General features: G+C 39.6%; 1 protein-coding gene across 3 annotated transcripts; it reads right to left on the bottom strand.

Moving 5' to 3' along the window:
* Window positions 1–1,054: 1,054 nt before the first annotated feature.
* On the bottom strand, window positions 1,055–21,376 carry GLE1 (GLE1 RNA export mediator). Of its 3 annotated transcripts, XM_072431226.1 has the most exons (16): window positions 21,202–21,374; window positions 17,995–18,192; window positions 17,790–17,915; window positions 17,298–17,446; window positions 17,156–17,216; window positions 16,634–16,882; window positions 15,827–16,052; window positions 14,647–14,759; window positions 14,113–14,182; window positions 13,248–13,387; window positions 12,932–13,122; window positions 12,481–12,610; window positions 3,946–4,050; window positions 2,733–2,815; window positions 1,438–1,501; window positions 1,055–1,321 (listed from the first exon to the last, which is right to left on the bottom strand). In XM_072431226.1, the coding sequence occupies exons 1-16, from the start codon at window positions 21,298–21,300 to the stop codon at window positions 1,262–1,264; spliced, it is 2,064 nt and encodes a 687-aa protein (XP_072287327.1). In that variant the 5' UTR covers window positions 21,301–21,374; the 3' UTR covers window positions 1,055–1,261. The 3 variants fall into 3 exon arrangements, with proteins under 3 accessions (XP_072287327.1, XP_072287328.1, XP_072287329.1); XM_072431227.1 differs by lacking the exon at window positions 3,946–4,050 and having other exon boundaries at window positions 21,202–21,375; XM_072431228.1 differs by lacking the exons at window positions 1,055–1,321; window positions 1,438–1,501; window positions 2,733–2,815 and having other exon boundaries at window positions 3,951–7,564; window positions 21,202–21,376.
* Between the last annotated feature and the right edge of the window lie 2,272 nt (window positions 21,377–23,648).

Here is a 23,648-nt window from a genome sequence, read left to right as displayed (position 1 = left end):
TTGGTTAGGGTTACTGAACTCATTCTACTCTGCTATTCCCCTCAATATTCGAGATAACCTACTGTTTAGGGACACACTTTTGGCTTGGAGGGAACTCCAAAAATTACATAGTTGTGGCATTGGGACCACATTAGCAGTGCCCATTTGTTCCAACCCAGGATTCCCACAAGGTTGTACACACCAATCATACAAATTCTGGGCACAGAGAGTTAAATCCCTGGCTCAATTGTTAGACAAGGACATCCATATAATGCCCTTTAACATATTCCGAGACAGCATTTCCCTTACTATCTACAAGTGAAATCAGCTTTTTTTCAAAGTCAGAGTGGTGGTTTTGGTTTAAGACTCCCACCTGGTGTCTAGGATACTGGGAGATCCCTCAGTAATGCACTAAATTTCCCATATTTACCGAATGCTAATGGGACAAATAGCAAGGAAGGAAACTACACATTCCTTTGTCAAACCACGGGCAATCTATCTAGGATGTAACTATCCTGATAACTTTGATATGCTAAAGGCAAGTTGGAGTCATGTGCGCAAATATATCGTGAGTAAACAATAGCAAAACAACATTTTATGTGCCCCAGTACTCATTCCCCAGGGTGGCAGAGATCTAGGAGTCTCCTTAATAAAGGGGGCTTCCAGATTCCAAAATCCTGCTAAAAACGCTTATAAACCCCCCCCCCCCCGTTGTTTTTAATTAAAGCTTTCATAAAAAGCTTAAAAACGCTTGTAAAAGCCTCTATTTAATTCAATGGGAGCATTTTCAAGCATTTCCCCTGCGTTTTATTTTTTTAAAATGTGCCTCAAGGAAACATCCTGGTGTAGATTTGGAATGCATAGGAATTTCAAACATGGCCTTTAAAAGCTTCAGGTTAAACGCTGGGGAAAATGTAGTGTAGATTCAGCCTAAGTTCTAACATTTGTGCTGAAGTGCATTCTGCAGTGTGTTACATTCTGTTACAATGTGTATTATACATATACATACACATATATACACACACACTAAAACCAATAAATGTAGTTGGTTGACCACAAAAATTTGCCACACAAGTTACCATTTAAAAATTGTTACACTTTATTTAAAAAAGATTTATTTAGCAAAAAAAGCAGCAAAGTCATTCTAGGACAAAAGCGTGTTAGGGCTTTTAGGTATATATCTGTCAGACCAAAAGGTAGTGAATAGCAAACATTTATTTTTAGGTTTTACATATACTGCTTTTATTACTAAGTGTTTGAATACATCATGGTTTTAGTTCTTTCAGGATGTTAAGCATTGATATCCATTTGGCAGGGGTATTGTCCTCTGTTGTAAGATTTTCTGTAATAGATGAAACAACCATGTAAGAAAGGTAGCACTCAGAACTTAACATCACTAGATCATGCAATTTATTTCAAAAATGGCTTTAGGATACACAACTAGACAATGTTACTTACTTCTAAGAATAATTTTAGTCGAACCACTGACCCCATTTGCCCCTCTGTAGTTACCAGCTGGATCCTATGGGGAAAAAACAAAACAAAAAGAAGTATTGTAATACCTATTAAAGACATAGGTTTTCTCAAGCAGGTGCTTAGACTGCCACCTACACTAAAAATAATTCAAATGAAAACGATAAAATGATCAGAAAGCTTTTATTTTATATTAAGCAGTACAAGCAGCCATGACCATCTGCACAGACAGACCTGTGTCCCTAAATGGCCTCCAAAAAAAAAGGATTTTACAGCAAATACAAAAATCTATCTGGGATAAATCAAACAGTAGTAACACATGGTAGTAACAGGCCCGGAATCGTAAAGGGACTGATTGCAGCTCAAACAGGTTTTCAATCCTTGCCCAAAAAGTGAAACACTTAGTAGTCTTGCAAGGGGATCCTCCAGCTTCAAAGTTGTGTGCACCCAATCAAAGAGGAGACAAGGTCTGTTTGCTTGTTAATAATGGCTGTAGAACACAAATTCTTTGGAGAAGGCTTATCGCCAGAGATGGCAGGAAATTAGGGAGGGTCAGAAACTGACTCACTAGCAGCAACTATCAATGAAAGCAACTCTGGCTTGGATACAGACAGAGAAAATAAGATATGGTGCTTATTAAGAGTAATGACATGAACCCTTCCAAAACATAGAATACCTTTAGAACTAAGGAGATAAAGACTCCAGACTGGGGAAACTCCTTTACCCCATTAGAAATCTATACCATTTGGATTTCAACAGCTTCATCAAATCCAACAACGGGTAACAGGACTTACAAAATGTGATGGTAGCTATTGTCCCAATAGAAGATTGTACAATGGGTCTACCTCGAATACAAAACTCCTCTTTTTGCTTACTTAGATTTGTTCTGGCTGCAACAGCAGTGCACAATCAACAAACTCAAGGCTAGGTCTTTTTTATGGAATGGCTTATTTAGGAATGGCTCACTGAGTAATGCTTAATTGTTTCCCAGGAAGGCAGGCAGGAGCAACAGAAAGAGAAGCTGCCATGTTGCTTGCTGACAGGAAAAAGGGTGTACACATAACTACCGTCTAGCTTGTGGATATAAAGGTCAATCCTCAAGCTTAACCCATTTTATGCTGCCAATAGCTGGACAATGTACAAATATCTCTAGAGTCCATTAAAATGTAGCAAACCCTTGATTTGGTGCACCACCCAACCCCACATATAAAAGTCACCCTAAACCCTAAAAAATAAAAATTTGCCAATCACAGTAAAAAATGAGTGGACAGCATACATACCTAGGGAATAGTTCTTCATGAAGTAACAAAATTAATTTCCAGAATTGCCCTTGGTAATGTTTCATCAAGGCATTTCCACACACCTACAAATAAATAGCAAAACATTAAAATAAATGTAAAGTAAATTAATTTCATAGTCAACCCCTAGAAAATCTGCTGCTGTAATCTAATTGGTTGACAAGCAGCCTGATTTGCCAAAAAGCACATGTGAACCTGTTTAGGGAAGTGGGTAAAGAGAGGACAGCATAAAGTTTTAATATTAAACTTTTATATGGTAAGGAAGTACTTCAATATATAAAAGTGGACAGTAACTGTAGGTACCAAAGGAAATATTTGTATCCTGAGTTTTTTCTTACAAATTCTAACAGCTGAATTTCAGACCAGAAAACAGACCAGTTAAAGTGAACTCCAGACAAATAGTGGATCTCAGAATAGCAAAACAGTTACACTTACTAACCAAAGGCTTTAAAAATTCTCTACTGGCATACTAGTAACTAATTTTCTAGCAGCAGTATAGATTTTAAATATTACTGCATTTGATTTTCAATGCATTTATGTGTTTATTAAACAAAAGGACATTTGTCATTTTAAATGCGAATGTATGTGTTTGCAATTGTCCCAATATCAGCCTCCTGCCTAACAGCTCTTACATGGCTTAATTTGGCATCGAGACTGCATCAGTTGTAAAGCATTAGAAAGTTCTAGGTAGCAGTTTTCAGGGTAGGAAAGCTGGATGTTGGGGACAAAAAAAAATTATGTTTGAAAAATAAAAATGGTAAAAGTTAAAAAAACAAAACACATAGCTCCAGGCTGGCTATTCTAATATATGCTGGAAAAATGTGTTTTTTTCCAGCATATGTTATGTTATGTTATGTAGGTCAGCAACTGTTATGTGTTTTGGCTATTTAGGCACATTAGATTATCATTAGATTTAAACAAATCCTCGATCTACTGATCTACAGTATATGCCTTAAAAGGAATACTAAAGCATTCACTACTAAAAATGAACCCCAAAACACTTTCTTCACTGCTTTATTTAGGCTTTGAATCTCAACATGCATGTATGGAAATTTAAATCAAACAAACTAAATTTAACAAACAGGGGCCCTAATTGTTCTGTTATTTTGCATATTCAAAGTAATTAAAACGGGGTTAAGTTTCAGAGAAAGAAAGCCAGCAAATGCTCAAATACTAGGGAAAAAACACTACTTACCTCCAAGAAGTCATACAGAAGAGTAGCTGTGATATCTGCTACTGGTTCCATGTTCAGCATTTGTGCCAGCCAGCGCCAACCATAACTCAACCCATGCGGGTGATACTACAAACCACAAGACAGTTAGCCACTTTAATGAAGTGTCATAATAAGAGCTCAAATCTGTTTCACATAAGAAAGGTAAAAAAAAGTACATTGTGGAACCACTGTGAAAACCTTGCCAAATCCAGCTGCAAGGTTTCCGGAAAACTGAAAAGTAAATGTAAACTGTAAGATTATGTTCTGTAGTTTAAAAAAGTTTGGTAATAAAGTAATAAATTATCAAAACATCACCAGAATGGGGGTGGGGGCAAGGCGCTTGCAAGCAGCCGAACAAAATGGCCGCCATCTGATTGTGCTCTGCTTCTTCCGGGTGTGTAGCCAATAACGCAACCAGTTCCAGCGGGCCTATTACACTTCTTGCAACATAGTATGGCGCCTCCAAACCCACAGCCTCAAATGGGGGAAGAGTTCGGGCTTGGCTGGCTCCCAGCAGAAGACTCCTGCGGCATCCTTGCACGTGCGATCACAAACCAAGATGTCAGACGCGTGAGAATCTGAAGACACACAGGCTTCCAACCCCAAATTTGAAGAAAACTCTAGTGATGCATACTCCCTATCGCTCCTATACACACAACCAAACTCTGCTTGTAGGGATGCGGTCTTGCTAGAAAAATGTAAACAATTATTGCAGCAGGAACTCACCCAAGCAAGTTATCCCACAGCCTCACTAAAGAGATTTGTGAATTTACATAGTAGGTTAGGTTGAAAAACGACATAAGTCCATAAAGTTCAACCACTAGTGAAATAAACATATCCTAGATATAAAACCCTATAAGACATAATTGGTCCAGAGGAAGGCAAAAAAAAACCTCTGGTACAATTTGCTTCAACAGGGGAAAAAAATTCCTTTCTGATTCTATGAGGCAATCGGATGTTCCCTGGATCAACAGTAACTGGTATTTTTCTTTAAAGCCTTGATACCCAGATATATTCTGTGCTTCTAAAAAAGCATCCAGCTTTTTCTTAAAGCAATCTATAGTAGTTGCTGAAACTACCTCCTGAGGGTGCTGATTCCACATTTTCACAAGCCTTACAGTGAAGAATCCCTTCCTTATCGGGAGCTTAAACTTCTTTTCCTCCAGACGCAAAGAGTGCCCTCTTGTTCTTTGTGATCTCAAAGTGAATAACGGGGAAAATAGTTTTCTTTATGGATCCTTTATATATTTATACAGGGTGATCATATCCCCCCTTTAATGTCTCTTCCCAAGGGAGAATAGATTCAGTTCATCTAATCTCTCCTCATAGCTGAGCTCCTCCATTCCCTTTATTAGTTTAGTTGCCCTTCTCTGCACTCTCTCCAATTCAACAATATCTTTTTGTTAACTGGTTCCCAAAACTGAACTGCATATTCCAGATGTGGTCTTACCAATGCTTTGTACAGGGGCAGGATTATGTCTTCATCTATGCAGTCTATTGCTCTTTTAATACAGGACTTTGATAGCTTAGATATTGCAGCTTGGCATTGCATGCTGTTATTAAGTCTATGATCTACCAGAACCCCCAGATTCTTTTCCATTTCTGACTCCCCCAAACAATATCTCCCTAGACAGTATGAAGCGTGCATGTTGTTATTCCCCAAGTGCTTCCTTTACATTTATCTATAAAAAATGTAATTTGCCACTTGGCTGGCCAATCAAACAGTACTTACAGGTCTGCTTGTAGACTATAGACATCCTCTATGGACTTATCAGGATGTCTTACAACTTGGCTTTAGAATCAACAACCTGGAACAAAAAATGGATGATGCCATAACGGTCATTGACTCCCACAAACAGGATCTGAACACTCTTCAGACTGACTTATAAACAGCCATGCTTGGTCTGGAGGATCTGGAAAACTCCCAACAAAGGGAAAACTTCCATTTTCAGTGGAGTCTGTTGTAGACTTAAATTTGTAATGGCACTCCTGCAGGAGAAACTACCTCATCTACCATCAGAGAGGTTTGAATTGGATAGAGTAGATTGTGCCCTGGGCCCAAAAAAGCCAGATGGAATACCCAAGGACATCATAGTGAGACCTACCTTTTATAAAAGGAGGAAATTATAAATGCGACCTGGGTTTAAAGAGACCTTACGTTTCAAACACCCCTGTACCCCATATATGCAGATATGGCTCCCCAGACCGAAAGAAGCAAAAGACCGTAAAGCCATTCCTGACGATCCTGCAACATCTGAACATTCAACCATCTAAACCACCTGCACTCGTGTCTCCATGCCAGCACAGAAACTTTACCATCTAAAACTCTGCAAGCCTGATATCTTGCCCTCCACTAAGACGCCACCACGGGCTCATTGTTCACCACTGGTATCTCTGCTGTAAGATAGGGTCACTAATCATGGACACCTTCCAGCCAAGAGAACCTCTACCATCTCTTGTAGCCCTCCTAGGCCAGAGGACTGACCATTGATCTACAAGTCCAGAATCATTATTTGGGCCTGTGAGCATATAATACTTTTACTATCTACTGTTTTCTATGTTTTTTATAGATCCAGATAGGGATTACTTTTTCATTACTCAGAAATGTAATGTTTAACCTATAATTTAGATATTTCAAATGTATTGCAAACTCCTAAGAGCCACAAAAGAGCCTTATCTCTGGTTTGTGATACTATTTGCCTTTTCTAAGAAGACCTGAACAACCCCATGCAGTTGGGTGTCCTAACAGACACATGTAGTTATAGTGTATTGGTCCAGGAGGCATTTTTTTAATCCCCACAGATTTCTTTACTGCATTAAACAGGTTGAATAGACCGACAAAATGTAAAACCGTGCACACTTGGCGTCCCCAACTGATTTTGTCCATGTGCGAGACCAATTTCTGAATAGGCAGATGAATGTTCACCACTTTTGTTAAATTTTTTATTTGTTATGGTTTAATAACTTTTGTTTTGTATTCCTGGTTTTACTTTATTTGTTTTTTTCCGGTTGATCCCTGTGATGAGAAGACAATCTAATCTGGGGCACATGTATAGGAACGATGAGCAAACTAGAACGCCACACATAATATCCATCATGACCCATAGTAATTTAAAGGTTTTGTTACAGAATGTGCAGGGCTTCAATTCCCTAAACAATAGAAAGAAAGTATTCAATTATTATTATTATTCTGCTTTACTTGTGCAATTTCTTGGTCTCCAGGAGACAAAATTCTCTATCTCCTCTTGCCCAAAATATTTGCCCACAAAACATTACCCCCAAGTATTTCATTTGAGTTTCCAAAGAGGTGGAGTAATGGCAGCATTTTACAAATCATTACCTTTCAGCTGTGAAGTGGAAATGGCGGACTTTACAGGCTGATAGTTACTTTTTCAAGGGAAGATCTACGACAGATATTACCTTAGTGAATTATTATGTACACAACACACGTCAAGTGCAATTCTTTAACCTTACTGGTCATGGGAGACTCCAACATGATCACTGATCCAAACCTGAATCACTCAACTCCAGTCACTCCTAGGCCCACCAGACCAGATTTTTCTCAATCCCCAGCTTTTTCAGAGCGTTGTCAAGATACCATCTGTATGATGTAAGGAGAGAACTCAATCACACTACAAAAGACTATTCCTACTACTCCTCTCACGGTAGTTTCACGCATATCAACCATATTCTGGTGCGACAACAGTTTCTCACCTAAGTGGTCAGGTCGAGAATTCAATATACCCCCTGGTCTGACCATTCCCCACTGATGATACAATGCACATCTGTGATTCCTAACTCCTACTGAGCATCACTGTTATCCTAATGAAGCATTACTTTCTTCTCCCGCAGTGCAAAAGGAGGTAGAACAAACATTGCTCCAATATTTCGACATTATTAGTCACTCTGTGACCTTGTCCATTACTCTGTGGGATGCCCATGAGGCAACCTTACGGGGAAAACTAATCCCAATTAGCATCATGCCACAAAAAAAAGTTAGTACTAACTGAACTCAAACAAAATTTAGAAAAACGAGTCTCACCTGAGAGTACCAGAAACAAAGTTAGCCTACTACATCTAATACAACAAAGGCGTAGCCCTAGTATGCTACTAGCTTTAGATATACAAAAAGCTTTTGACTATCTCTCTTAGGCTGGATCCACACAGACAATTTTAAAAATGCATGTACACGTTCCTGTCACGTTTATATACAATTATTAGTTTTAAAGCTTGCCTTCAAACCGCTGGAAAACTTCCGCTGCAAATTGCCGCGTTTACGTTTCAAGCACTTATAAACGCAGGAAAACGCCCCCAATGAAATCAAGGGACACATTTACCCGCGTTTTAATTTGTAGAATGTTGCAAGGTGCGTTAAAGATAACGCTCAAAAATGTACCTCAAGGAAACTTCCTGATGTAGATTAGCCTACTGGAATGCAATGGTACTTTTAAACATTGACCATTAAAGACTCAGGTTAAATGCTGGGGAAAACGTCCGTGTAGACCCAGCCTTATATTCTTCCCAAGTGGGGTTTTAATCACATTTCATGGCCTGGCTAAAAGCACTTTACTCTAGCCCCTTGGCAAGTGTAAGGTATTTTTGGTACTACTCTTCCGAGCTTCCCATTCTCAGGGTACAAGGCAAAGATGATCTCTGTCACCAGTTATTTATTCTGGCCTTGGAGAGAGAATTTTTTAGCAAAGAAATTTGCTAAAATCTCTGGTTTGATAGGTAACAAACAAAAATCTATAGCTCTTGACCTGAATTTGCCGGAGCGCCTACACTCGTCGCTCCAAAGAGCATTCCACTCTATCTGGGCACCCTATCATTTAGAATACCTTGGGGTTAAAATCACCTGCTCATTCGAATACGGTCAGCCCTCCAACTACCCTCCTGTAAAGCAGTTACAGACTAGATGGAGTTCTTATCCCATCTCATGGCTGGAAAGAATAAATTCAGAAAAAATGACCATACTACCGAATTTAATATACTATTTTCAGTAGTTACCAGTCCATGTTCCAACCCACATGATACGAGCATTCCAGAAATTAGTGTTTTCCTTTATCTGGATCAATGAAAAGTCTAGAGTGTCACAAAAAACTATGAATGCTCATAAACGCCAAGGAGGTCTTGATGTACCGAACATACTGAAATATTATCAGGCAACTCAAATAGCACCTTTAACTTCACTCTATGCAGACAATGCAGCCCCAATGTGGGTTCAAATATAGTCTGACCTGATCTACCCCGGTGGATATATGCTCTCTTCCTTGGCTTCTACATAAGCAATGCCCTAAAAACTATTAGTGTACACCAGGGGTCGGCAAATGTTTATGACCACTAGGCCATTTCAGGGGTGGGTGGGAGCAGAGTAGGCCGGACTCTTGAGTCGTGCCCTAATGGCTCCGCCCACCACCAGGGAACACCCCCTGAAGTGAAATCCCTCTCCTCCATATGCATGCGGAGGAGAGGGATTTTCCTTCAGGGAGCGGCGAGAGTATCATCAATACCGGCCGCGATAAATAGGGGATTTTGAACTACACATCAAACGGAACGAACTACCGGCTAGGCCGTATCTGGCCTAAAGGCTGGAGTTTGCCGACCCCTGGTGTACATCTTAGACAGGTACTCAGAGTATGGGATGGAATACGATATTTGGATGGTCTCATGCCCCCACATCTCCCTCTTCTAGCTATCCAATGTATCCCTCTATTCCCACCCAGAATGGAGACGCCGAAGGCCTTTGAGTGCTGGTTGGCACATAACTAAAAGACGGTGTATTCCTTGCTGGGCAGAAAGGGGATCATTGACTGGGTGCCTAGAAGAGAGTTTTTCTGGTACTAGAAACTCAGACATTGGATCAACTCCCTGACCCACTGATTAGACCATACGACTACACTAAAAGTGTTTCAGAAATATGCCTAAGAACTCCCCGTGTCCAAAACAAATCACGGTGCTATACTCAAAATTTACAGGGGTGACCAGACATCAGTACAAGACCCAATGGAAAAGGGATTTGAAAAACACAAGATGAGGAATGGTTCAACAATTGGACGAGAATGTCCAAGTGTTCTCCAAATATACTCACCATGGAATCAGCCTTCAAAGTGATGTGGACTTTTATGGTTTTATACAAGAAAGAATCATAAATTATACTATATACAAGGCTTTTGCCTAATAGCAACAAAAGACTTTTTCATCTACACCTTTTGCTTTCCCCAGGGGGATCTCTGGGTTCAGGCTTGTGACCAAATGACCATTGTTCTATGAGATGTTCAATTGTAGTTTGGCATTTGAGAAGGAAAATAACTATCATAGACTACAAATGTTTGAGTTTGTTTTCTTTGTCTAAAATGTTAAAGAAGAAGAAAGGGAATAGTCACCTGGAGAGGTGTGAAGAGGTTCCCAGGATATCAGGGCCATAAATTGTTCAACTCAGGATTCCTAAAGAGTCATTTATACCGTGTTTCCCCGAAAATAAGACACTGTCCTTTATTATTTTTTTTTCAAGAAATGCCCTAGGGCTTATTTTCAGGTAGGGCTTATATTTTGAGAAGAACAACAAACCGCAAAAAAATTAACATTTATTTCAAAGGGCTTACTTTCGGGGGAGGGCTTATATTTCGAGCTTGCTGGAAAACAGCCAAAAATCCTGCTAGGGCTTACTTTCGGGGGGTGTCTTATTTTCGTGGAAACACGGTACCTTCAACCTTTAATTACTTCTCTGTACCACCTAGTTTACTTTGTATAAATACAACCATCTTTTCTAAATTTATCAAATAACCACCTTTGATTGTTCTCACACATGTCTGTGAATGCTCCTTCTATAGCAAGAAACCTCTGTTTCTTCAAAAGGGAAATACGTTCATCTTTACCAAAGGTAATGATGCAGTGGTATATGGTAGCAGCCATCTACGGCATGTATCACATACAGCTTCTGGTTTATGTTTCAGAGGGTGTCAGGAGATGGGTACAGAATTGCATGTATAGTGGACTTGCTTGTCAATTAAAAGATTTTGGGGAAGAATATTTAGACTGGGAACATTATTCCAAAAATCCAGTGACCTTTGGGTAGCCCTGCTAAAATTTAAACCTTCTAATTTCACTAACACAATTTTAACTGTGTGGTCATATCTTTCTTGCAGCCAAGCAAACAATAGCAAAAAGTTAGAAGAAGCAAGCACTTTCGTACTATGACATGCTGTGATGCATAGATAATAAATATCTCAATGAGCAACTGTCCAGCGATTTGAATGACACTCAAAAAATTTTTTCTAAAATATGGGAACCATAGCGGGCATATTCTTTGCCCAAGGTACCCTCAGTGTGATTTAATTTGAAATCTATATTTAGTTTTTGCAGGAAAAACCCAGGAATGCCCCCCTAAGTACTCCCTCCTTTCCCCATGTTTCTTCCGTTTGTATTTATTTGGTAAATTATGCCAGTATGACCAAGTTGTACATTTGTACTGCATACACGCCAGTTGATCTGTACAAGTTAACATACTTGTTAAAGCTAAAGCTCTGATTCGGAAATGTAATGTAAATAACTGTTCTATGAAGGTGGATACAAAAAGCACTAATGTCATTGTACCATTTGGCTAACTGAATGTACATGTGTTTTTCTAAATTTACGTTTTTTCTGTATTTTTTTGTTATATTATAAAACCCAATAAAAATGTATTGCAATAAAAAAAAAAAAAGACATCACTATTACAAGTATTTATCTAAACCAGCTTGTACATTTAAATGTATGTATGAACCCTCATTGGGAGATGATGCTATTCCATTGGCAGATGTTGACGAAGAACTAAATTTAACCCCCCTAGCGTTCCAATGCAAAGCATTACATTTTTTTTGCATGGAAATTTATTTTACATTGTAGGCTATAATTCTTAGGCATAATTCACCAAAACATATCCAATATTTAACACATTTATTATTAAACTTCAAATAAAAAAAACACAAAAATCTGTTAAAAAATAGGGGGAGGTAATCCCCCTATGGCAGCTTTTCTATGTGTGAGCTTGAATGTTTGGGTAGCAAAGTCTGAACAGCTCAGTATCCTAAAGCTTTAGTTACCCTGAAGTGGGTTATTCCTAAAGGGGTGGTGGGCACTGTCTCTATCAAACATGAACTTATCTAAATTTTGCAATAGAGGAAGGGTTGTTACCTACCCAGCTGTGAAAAGTAGACAGGAACAGAAATACCCTGGCAGATAAAACAGTAATATATACTTAACCTAGCTGTGTCTTTAGCTTCTATTAAAACACTGGTATAATACACTGTATAAAGAGATTATTAAACAAATGAACCATTACCTTTTATTAGGGGTATACAGGCAGACTGCATTAAAAGAAAATAATATATTTGTTTTGTTTTAGCATACTGGAGAAACAGGCCAAAAAAAAACAAAAACAAGAAAAAAACCTCCTCCTTCTGGCATATTACAGTCAAGATGTTTTGCATCTAATAAACTTTATCTGTACCACCAGATAGAATTTCTATTTATACATACCGGTAGTACTATCCCAAAAGGATAGCGTACTTGTAAAACGGCAGCATAAAGACGAATCATTCCTGACATGCGTTTTAAGAAGTTGTCCTGTCGTTCAACTCCAGAGCCATCTATGATATAACCCAATTTCCTATGGGGACAAAAAAAATGATGATGAGAGTTGAATTTTCAGGTCTATGTACTCCAGTTTAGTCTCACATTCTCACATTAGCTGGGTGAACAAAGCTGCAATCAACAGCTCAAAATTTATAAAAGTCTTTTTGAGGCTGTACAGCATCAAAGGAGTGTGGAGTAAGAAAGCTTGCAGAAAAATTTTGATTGTTCCCAAAGCCTGACCTATGCAAGGTTTCAGGTGGCCTAACGTAATTGATCTTCAAATGGTTTCCTATTCCTAGCAGATAAAAGGTGTTTTGTGCACGAACAGCTTGTGCGATTTTATCTTGATGCTTACCTTTGGTATTCTATAAGAGGTTCACCCTTTTTATAAAAAGGGTAATAGGGCAGAGCATAAGGACACTTTTTATACAGATGAGCCAGGAAGAGCTCACCCACCCTCGGATGCCTCTCCCATATTCCAGAAAGCACCACTGCTATAGGAAAAGCAGATTCATGATGGGAAGCTACTTCTTCTTCTGCTTGGTTCTATAGACAATAAACATAAAACAAATGTCTGACACAAAGCTAAAATAGGCACTCAAAAAAAAATGCTCAAAAATTCATTAAAAATTATATTCTAGGATGCATGCTCTGTCTAACAGAAAACTTACCACAAATCTCTCAGCCAACTTGTAATTTACAAATTCCAAAGCCAGGGCATGCCGAGATACAGATACTGTGTAATCTCGCATCCGAACCTCCTCTCCTGACAGCAGGGTATTCAATTTCTTAAAAACTTCCTTCACACTAACTGTGGAATAGAAAGACAAGGCAGTTAGGGCACAGATAAGAAATTTCCCTTGATGAATTACAAATTAGAAAGTACCATACCCTGCTTAACACTTTTTAGCGGCCTCATCTTTTTAAAATATTGGATGCCACAGATGCTGTGTATCCCACCAAGAAGAGTAGTTCCATCCTGCAACCCTTATGTCACTACAGGATACAACAGTGACAGGGGGTACAGAATACAGCCTAAGTGTCGAATGCTGCAGAGACTTAATGAGGCTTTAATGTTGGAACAGAGCACAGGTGGGAGAAAAATCATATATCTTTTCTATCATAGAACTTAATTCTGTTTCTTTAAAATTTCTTTAAAGTAACTGAAAAGTGTCACTTTGAGCTGAAACCACACAAACTAGTGTACATGTTTTCAGAGGATAAATTTAAGACCACCATTACCAAGAACAGTGTATTCTGATAACATTTAAAAAAAAAAAAAAGTTCAGTATATGAATTCCTTAAAAAATTATTTATTTAATTAATTATTAATAAAAGCTGCCAAAAGGAAAAAAAAAAACACACACGTTTTAAACCTTAGCAATAAAAGTTTACTATTACAAGAACCCATGGTGACACTTTCTTTTAGATGAGACTGTATGCTAGCCATTTGCTTTTTTTGCTTGCTGTTACATTGTCATTTATATTAAATCACTATTAAATTTATGCTGTTCTTCAATCTTCACTTTAACTCACCTAGCTCAGAAGAAATCTGAGATACTGGAGTAAAGACAGCTTTCTGCAGCTCCGCTCTGGTCTTTTTTTCCTGCAAGAAAATACAAGATCAGATGCACAGAGAGACATGTCATGTATAAACATCTTTAGCAAATACAACTAGGTGTGACAACACAGGAAAGATATTCTGAAATCTTGGACAGCCAAAAAGAAAACTATTATTAACAGCACTGCCATGGCTGATCGGTAAGGAGGGTTTGCTTTGAAAAAGCCAATCAGTACACTTCCAGAGATGACTACAGGAAAGTTCCAACCTATTTTAATAATGTTTTAATAGTTTAATAATGTCTAAAGGAGCCAGATTTGACTTGAGTGGGGCTGGAAAGATAATCAACTACAAGATAGGTCTAGCAAGGCAAATGCAGAGGACATATTGCAGATTGGAAAATAAAAGAAAACATTTTACTTGATCCCTTTTAGGTACACTAATGATTATTTTTCTTCTAGCCTATACAAATCAGGTTTAATAAAAAATTGAGAATAGGAAAAAAATACCTGTTTATCTTTGCTGGCTGTCAGTGCACTAATGGCATTGAGGCACTGATCACATCTGCTTAGAAGATCCTTGCACTGCTTCATTATACTCTTACCAGCTGTTATTTGAAGCCCTAAAAAAAAAGGTAGTACTTACACACGTTAAAAAATTGTTTAAAGTAGAAATCAAAGCATATTTCAAGGGAATTCGCACACACAGAGTTATGAGAAAAAGAAAGTACACCACCTGTCAATTCTAAAGTTTTGCATATCAAGGCCCTAAAGTTAGGTAACTACAACCTCAAATGAACAACAAATGACATAATGGACCATGTCATCATTTAACATAGCAAGTCAAAATGCAAAAACAGTATTTGGGAAAATGAAGTACACCCTTAACACTGCCTTAGGAATTAAAAAAGTAAGTAGGCCTCAATTAGAATGTTAAATGTTAAAGTTCATGAGAGTACAACTGGAGTGGAGATGTTTGGCCATATTTCACAGTGCCACATTTAGCGTAAATCAAACACAGCATAACAGCACAAACACCCAATACCAACTGTCAAGTGGTGAAGGGCTGATGATTTGGGCTTGTTTTGCAACCACAGGATCTGGGCACCTTGCAATCATTGGCAAGTCTTTAGAGTGGGACAAAATGTATTCACAACAATGAGAGACTGATAGTCATACAGAAAACAATTACAACAAGCTATTGCTGCTAATAGTGGTTCTAAAAGCTACCGAATCATATGGTGTACTTTGGTTTTTTGCACATTGGATCTCAATTTTGGCTTAACTTTTTTTGTAACTTGTTTGGCTTGGTTTGGTAAATAAATAATGGCACAGTGAAATCTTTTTAATAGGCAAAGCCTCAATACAACCTCAAAGCATTATAGTGACAAAACGTAGCTTTCCCTACAAGAATGTAGGGATGAGGAAAACTGTAGTACTGGTTAAGTAAAAATTACATGCTTATCAATATTGGGCAAGGCTTTGACCACAGATTTATTTCTCTTGTTACAAGATCCCAATGTAGGTATGCAGACATTTCTGGAGTTTTTGAAATGTACCTGGGTGATGAGAACAGTCTAAATGTAAAAATAACATTTGGGCCATTAAACATAATGATGTCATACATCTACCTAACCTTATAAAGGCAACTATTTTATCAGTTAAAGGGAAGGGGTATACAATCAATCACCTTCTTTCCTTTCCTGTGTTTTTTGCCGAGTTGGACCAGAGGTTTGGGTCTTTGCTTGTTGCTGCTGTTGTTCAGAAACATTCTGCTTTTGTTTGGCAACTTCTTCCTCAACTTTGCATTTCTCTTGTGCTACAGACACCTCCTTCTCCATGTCATGAAGCAGGACCTTCAACTCTTGCACAGAGCGCTCACCAAAAATGACATCATCCTGAGAAGGGAACTGGCCCTGTGGTGCAGAAAGATACATTATATAAATCCATGTTTTATAAAGTAAAGTACCCCATAAATGGAACACCACTTTGAAAAGAAAAGAGGACATTACCACTACAGGACATAGATCACAATTATTAGAGGTAGCAATAATAAATCCTCCTTGAGCAATACATATCCCCATTAAAATGGTTGCTTACTTTAACATGTGTTCTTGTGATGATTGGTATTTCTATCTGTCTAGAACTACACCATGTCTATCAGCCAGTGCTAGGTGCTGAGATGCAAAACATTTCAGGGCCTGGCACCTCATACCATACTGCATAGGCTGTAGATGGGACCTAACTGGCTGCTACAGAAGGCCCCACAGTGATGTAATATAGAGAAAATATGACAACACTAGGGACTATGGGTTTCTAAAGCGGATCTGGTAGGGATTTTACAACAAGCAGATACAAAGTTCTCCCTTCAACCTTCCTAGTTCAAAACTTTCATCTAAGAATTTTTTGACCAAGTAAGATAGCTAATAAAAAATGTACACAAGTGAATGAGGTATGTTTTTTCTTGTATATTAAAAACATCACATTCGTGCATTACCTCGCTGCTGGAGCGAACAACATTGGACAAGTTTCCACAAATCTGGTTCCCTCGCTTGCTATAGGAGGACAATTCCACACGTAAGGTTTCTTGAAGCTCCTGGTCTATTTCAATTTTCTGGATAAGCTGTAGAGCTTTCTGCTGCAGTGCACACAACTGACGCATCCTCTCTCGACCTTCTTCTTGACGAGTTCGCTCTATCTCTTGCTGCCGTTGTTGTTCAGCTTCACGCAACTTCAATGTTAAAAGCTGGATGCATGCAAAAGGAAGATGTTAAAACAAAACTGACTTGCTTAGTTGGTTAATCCCTAAAACATTTGATGGACCTACACCTCACTAGAACATGGAAACCTAAATTTAATGCTAGACAAAGACCTAGGTCATTTTATGACAATGTGAACTTGATTTGGATAACAAAATGAATTGAAAATATCAAATCAACCTAACTTCAACAGTTGCAATTGGCGCCATGACAAACATAACAAAAGACTCTGGTGCTAGATTACGCAACAATAATCTCACCTTGGCCCTGTGCCGATGTTCCTCCTTTAATTTTTCTTGTTGTTCTAAGGCCTCTTTTGAGCTAAAAGACGAAACCAATGACATTAAAGAAACAGGACAATATTAGGCATTACAAGAACTGGACTATTGACTCTTTTCTCACTCTTTCTCCAGTTGTTCCTCCAGTTCTTGTTTCACTCTTCTCTGCTTTAATTCCAACATCTCTTCAAAACGTTTAAACTGTTCTGCAGCCTTTTCTGCCAGAGACCTGGTGTACCTATTGGCATAATCCAGACGTGCATTTAGTTCTTCCTGAAAAAAACAAATACGTTTCTTTAGCCAAGACCAAAGTAAAGAGTTTCAACCCCTGTGAAATAAGAGAAAATCTTCTAAAAAAAAAAAAAAAAAATCTATTTTTTACTATAGAGAAGGATAGCACACAAAAGCAGAATCAGTTTTGCTTTTTTATTTATATCCATTCCCAGAGATCGCTATTGCACCCCATAAGTAAGCCATGTACTTGAATGAACCTTTAAAGCAAAAAGCTCCATCGCCCTAGATAAATTATGTGATCAATCATACAAGTAAAGAAAATTACGAACCATGTCATTTTGCAATAAAATGTTAACCTCATACATAAAACACAGAAAAATACCTTTGACTTTGTCTTCTGTGCCACCTCAAATAGGTGAATCTTGCTTTCCACAGCCAACATTTTAGCAGATGGCAACCTTAGAAATGTTTCTACCTCCGTACAGGATTCCATGTTATTTAGCTTCACCTGGAAGATTGCCCAATGATAATAAATAATCACATGTCTACCCAACATAAAATGGAATAAAAGCGCTGACTTAGCTCACCTGATCTTTTTTAGTCTCTGGTGGGGAGTTTGGTATTAGGAATGGAGACCCTGGTATAGACATTAAGGAAAGACCGACAGAATCTGGTATGTGCTCCTTATATTCAGAGTTGATGATTGGGCTTTTCTTTGGGACGATGTTCTCTAGCACCCATCCTGCATATGGTGACAGCATGCAAATGGACTGACTGAGCACATCCTAAGAAAGATGACCAAAAGGATAGAAACATTCAGCCAACATTTCCCTGAGAATGTGGGTGTTCCTTAACGGTCTATAGCTGCTTTACCCAACCTTTTTAACTTGAGGGAACCCTTAACACAACTTTCGGAATCTTTAGGGAGCCCCTGCTACAATTAAAATATGCACAGCTAGAGTAAACTAGTGTGGTGGTCAGTGGGAAAAATTACTCCTAAATTGTTGGCCGGTGAGAAGAATGTCACCCCAGTGTTCTCCCCAGAAAATTTTTTCAGCCGGGTGGTAGGAAGCTATAGCCGGGTGGTAAAAAAGGGGGTGTGGCAAAACACGGCAAATTTAGTGCTTCCAGTTGTTTATGCCATGGGTAATCAGTAACCTCCTATTTTTTCAGTGTTCTACCTTCTCCCAATTATTTGTTACAACTTTGTAATGGGTGCCCCGTTAGTATATCCAATTTTTCTATTCTATGTATTTTGCCACAACTGTCCTATGCCCTGTATTGTGACCCAACTTACTAGTGTTCTAAGTTTTAGGAGTGTAATCCGTTGTAGTAGTGTAATAGTATAATGAATGTGGTGTAACAAGTTAGGCTTAGTTCATATTAGCAGCAAAAAACATTTACCCCTTCTGAGTGACTTCTGGCAACTGCTAGGCACCTAGGATTGGTAACAGGCCATAAGTACTGGGCACCTTGGATTGGTAACAGGCGGTAAGTTCTAGTCACCTAGGATTGGTAACAGGCGGTAAGTGCTGGGCATTTAGGATTGGTAACAGGCGGTAAGTGCTGGGCATTTAGGATTGGTAACAGGCGGTAAGTGCTGTCTCCTTCACATGAAGGCTGCACAGGAGGTCACAGAGCAGCTTCACTGAGATCCGAGGATGAGAGCTGCCGAGAGCTGGGCGGGGCATTCAAATCAGCCGGGCGGAGCAACCGGCTAAAAAGCTCTGGGGAGAACTATGCACCCTTATAGATAGCCAAAGAGATCATTGGTGTCACTTAAACTGACTGGAGAGGTGCAAATTGCTAATTTGTCAAGGAACTCCTAACAACCCCTGATGATTCCCTAGGGATCCACAGAACTCTGGTTGAGAAACACTGCTTTATAATGAAGGCTGCTGGACAATGTGGCAGCTCGAAATCACTGAGACTTAGGATAAGGTAAGGACTAGGAGTCAAAAAATTGATATTCACAGTGTTCTTCCTGGAATTTTTTTAGGCTGGTTGGGAAGAAGTTGTTAGGTGGGTTATCAAAAATTGGGTAGGGTAAATACATGACAAATTTAGTCTCCCCAGTTGTTGTCATAGTAATCCAGCTTTCCTTGTAATTCAGCAGGCTTTCTACTGCTCCCTATATTTTGTTCCAACTATCTTATGCCCACTCCTATAGTATATCGCATTTTTTCCATTGGCTTTGTATTATACCCTAACTATCCAATGTCATGTAAGCTGGGTGGTTACTGAAAAAAAAAGTGGCAGGTGGTGCACCCAACCACAAGGGGCTAGGGAGAGCACTGTATTCTATTTATATTATTATTACACAATATGTAGATAGTGCTCACATATTAAGCAGCGCTATACAAAGTCCAAAGTCATGTCACTAGCTGTCCCTCAAGGAGCTCACAACCTAATGTCCCTACCATAGTTACATGTCTTTACACAGTCTAAGGTCAATTAACTTAAAGTGGAAGTAAATTAAAAACAAAAACAAAAAAAAAAATCACACCTTCAATCCTGCAGATCAGTCTATTCGTCAGGAGGTTTTTCCCATCAGGTCCCGCTATCTGTCTTCAGTTTTGCACAGAGGGAGAGTCAGGCGCCGACATCTTCTCCCTTCTTCTTCCTACATCACCCGATCTCGCACTGGGCAGACACAAGATCAGGTGATGTAGATTGGGAAAAAACTTGCCGATCTCACCGCATGTGTGGTAACGGCAAATTTTTCCCACTTGATGAAAAGGCTCCTTCTGTGCAGCCATTCATTCTTGATTGCCTAGGCAATCAGGAATTAAGTGGGTGATTCTGTATCCTTTTTTTTATACAAGGAAAAAAAAAGGGTGTTGCACTTAAAAAAAACCACTAACAAACAAAATGTTTACTTTATTTAAATAAAAGTAGGTCTACACTTTAATGTAAAGTAAAAATTCTGAGTTTCAGTACGCTTTAACTGCATGTTTTTTGAATTTGGAGGAAACTGGATTACCCAGAGGAAACCCATGAAAACATGGGGAGAACCTGAAACTCCATACAGATAGGGACCTGGCTGTGATTTGAACCTGGGACCTAGCGCTGCAAAGGCCAGAGTGCAATCTCTGAGCTACTTGCATGTGTGTGCGTACTCAGCCCTGCTGTATACACTGGCAAGGGTAGGTTTAAACAATGGAAAAATTGGATATAGTAAGAGAGAGGGCTTCACTGGTTCTTCCCAGCCTCTTTTAGTCAGGCCGCACCTCACGCCACTTTTGAGTTGGCTTATTTGGGTCATGATGAGGGGTTGCCACCTGGCTACAGCATCTTCCATCTCACCCTCACCGGGGGTCTAACTATCAAAGACGGATACAATTTTCACATGTTATTCAATTACATCAAATTTGTGTGAATCTTGGTAAATGACAGAAACAAGCATGCAGCCAGGAAACATCTGTTTGTCATGCATATGTCCATTCTGCAAATCATACGTTATCTTCATATCTGGAAGTACAGGGTACATACCAGGAAGTACTGAAAATAGGACATTCATGACATTTCATTCTGTGGATATAAAATTATAAAACATGACAATATCATGCTAAATTTTATCTGTGAGTAAGTGGGTTTCTATAAGACAAGAAGGAATTTCACTCATCTGTAGATTATAACCTCGGCGCCACCCTGGGTCAAAAAGGTTGCAAAGCACTGTGCTGAAGCTTACGCAGACACTTGCAGTTCTACACCTGTAGCTTGCCAAGTTTTGATATCTTCGGAAGAATAGCTTATAAACATGACCGGTCCGCTTTTCCAAAAAGACTGCTTACCTCTTCCTCTGAGGACCATTGCTGGTTGTACGGAAGATTTCCCTTGGGCGAGTTCCTTAGGGCATCCAGAGTAGCCCAGTCCCTGTGGGAAGACATCATGGCGCCAAAAACGGATTGAACACCCTTGCTGCACAGTAGCAGCTAGTTCGCATTCTGAAAAAGGACCTGGAAGTGACGGCACCCAGAGAACCGGAAGTAGGCGGAGTTTTATGGATCAAACTCGAAGCCCGGGAAACTGCACTTGAGAGACAGGAAAAATGGTCTATCTCCTTGCACAGGAAAACAGGTATGTTTCTGTGTTATTTAGAGATTATAGGATGTCAGGCTAATTTTGGTGTATCATATCCTTATTGTAGGGCGCATTGGTAGTTATGTAGAGGGATACAAGGGAGACAGGTGATGCGATGCACTCCTATTCTTGTGAGGTGATATGGGGCAACAGGAGGGGTGAGACGGGTGATAGGGTGCACTCTTTTTTTTGTGAGGTAATATGGGGATACAGGAGGGGATGAGAGAGGTGATAGGGTGCACTGGTAATATTGCAGGGTGGTATGGGGGTTCAGGAAGGGACAGATGTTGGGGTACACTAAAAATATTTATGGCACTGCTATTTTTATTTGGTAATATGGAGATTTAAAAACGGGGGAGGCATTTGATGGGATATACTGGTATTATTTAAGGATGATCAGTGGAGGGGGGCAGGAAGTTGGAGAAAGATGCTGGGGTGTACTACTATCACACTTTTATTATTGCAGTTTAATAAGGGTGGATTGGAAAGAGGAGAGGCACAAGATGTAGAGTAGGTGATGGGGTGCATAGGATATTTTGCAGGATAATATGGGGTTCAAGAAAGGGGGAGAAAGCTGGAAGGTTGGGACAGGTGATCGGGTGCACTTGGTATAGCAGGGTGATATGGGGGTTTAGAAAGAAGAGCAGGTGATGGAGTGCACCACTATTGTTAGGTGACATTGCCATGATGAGGCTGCAAAGTTTATGAAAGACTGACATCATCAGTCAGAGAGGGGAAAAAAAAAAGCACTATATTTGTTACCTGATACTTCTCTCTCTCCATCGCCACCACTGTCTGTCAGATGCAAGTGGAAGGGGGTGTGGCAGCTCGGCTTCTGACAAAATTTTATTTTTTGGGTCACTAGGCGCCAAAGAAAGGGGTTGAAAACATAGATTAGGGAGACAAAGGGCTCCACAGATGAGGGGAATAATACGGATCAGAAAGACAACATGCTCCACAGTTTGGGGTGGCAGTGTGGATCAGGGGACAATGCACTCCACAGTTGGGGGTAGCAGCGCAGATCAGGGGGCAATGCACTCCACAGTTAGGAGTGGCAATGCGGGTCAGGGACAACGTTCTTCACAGATGGGGGTGGCAGCATGAATCAGGGCACATTGTATTCCACACAATGTGGGGAGGATGACAATGTAGATCAGGAGGACAACACACTCCACAGATGGGATGACTGCAGAATATGATGACAACACAGATTAGAGTGACAAGGGGCTCCATAGATGAAGATGATGGTGTAGATACTGTGCAGGGTGTTGAGGATGAACATATTTCCCTCTTGAAGGAACAGAGACTTCTTGCTTTATATGTAGTTTTTACAGACACGTGTGGGAACAATCAAAGGTGGTTATTGTTCTGATTTATTCAGAAAAGGTGGTGGTATTTATACAAAGTGAAGAATTACAGAAAGGTAATTAAAAGGAAACTGATCTTTTTGGAATCCAGAGTCATTGGTGGCCCTGAACAATGCATGGCCCTGATATCCAGGCTATCTACTCTCATGCCCCAATTTATTAGCCATTGTTTCTAATTTATACATTGGCCATTGTCATTGTTGGTATTGTTTCCTATGTATACTTTGCATAGTTCTCCCCAGAGGTTTTTGGCCGGTTGCTCCGCCCGGCTGATTTGAATACCCCGCCCAGCTCTCCTCGGCAGCTCTCATCCTCGGATGCACGGATCTCTGTGAGGCTGCTCTGTGCTCTTTGTCTGTGCTGCCGATGAGAGGTGAGCACACAGTTCAGCCTTCATGTGAAGGGGACACAGGCAGCCCCTCCCCCATCTCATAGCACGAGCTCGGATTTCTGCCTGTGAAATGTATCCACCTCTAGCTGTGTGATCTCTGCATCCTCACAGCTCTGTGTGTACAAACCTCTATATCTCCTAATATGTATGTCACAATGACCTGTAACTTTCAGGGTGCAAAGAGGGCCCTCGTAGATACTAGTTATTACAATTTCAGCCCCCAGATTTAAAGAATTTCAAGATATGGGGGTCACAAATGTAAAATGTTAGGAAAATTTAACTTTGGGTTTGCTGTTTCAGAGGAAAGTGCAACTAGGAGTCCTAAATTGAAAGTGCAAATTGGGGACCCCGGAGCCACTAACATAGCAAGGAGCATTGGGGTGGGCCCTTAAATATATAC

This window comes from Pyxicephalus adspersus, chromosome Z (genome assembly GCF_032062135.1).
Source record: "Pyxicephalus adspersus chromosome Z, UCB_Pads_2.0, whole genome shotgun sequence".
NCBI classification, from domain to species: domain Eukaryota; kingdom Metazoa; phylum Chordata; class Amphibia; order Anura; family Pyxicephalidae; genus Pyxicephalus; species Pyxicephalus adspersus.
This window is presented reverse-complemented; position numbering and strand designations above follow the sequence as displayed.

Coding starts and splice junctions, on each gene's coding strand:
- GLE1 (XM_072431226.1), bottom strand. CDS start 21,300: ATGATGTCTTCCCACAGGGACTGGGCTACTCTGGATGCCCTAAGGAAC. Junction 16,053..16,633: donor TTGTTCGCTCCAGCAGCGAG/GTAATGCACGAA, acceptor TCTGCACCACAG/GGCCAGTTCCCTTCTCAGGA. Junction 14,760..15,826: donor AACACAGGAAAGGAAAGAAG/GTGATTGATTGT, acceptor CTTTTTTTTTAG/GGCTTCAAATAACAGCTGGT.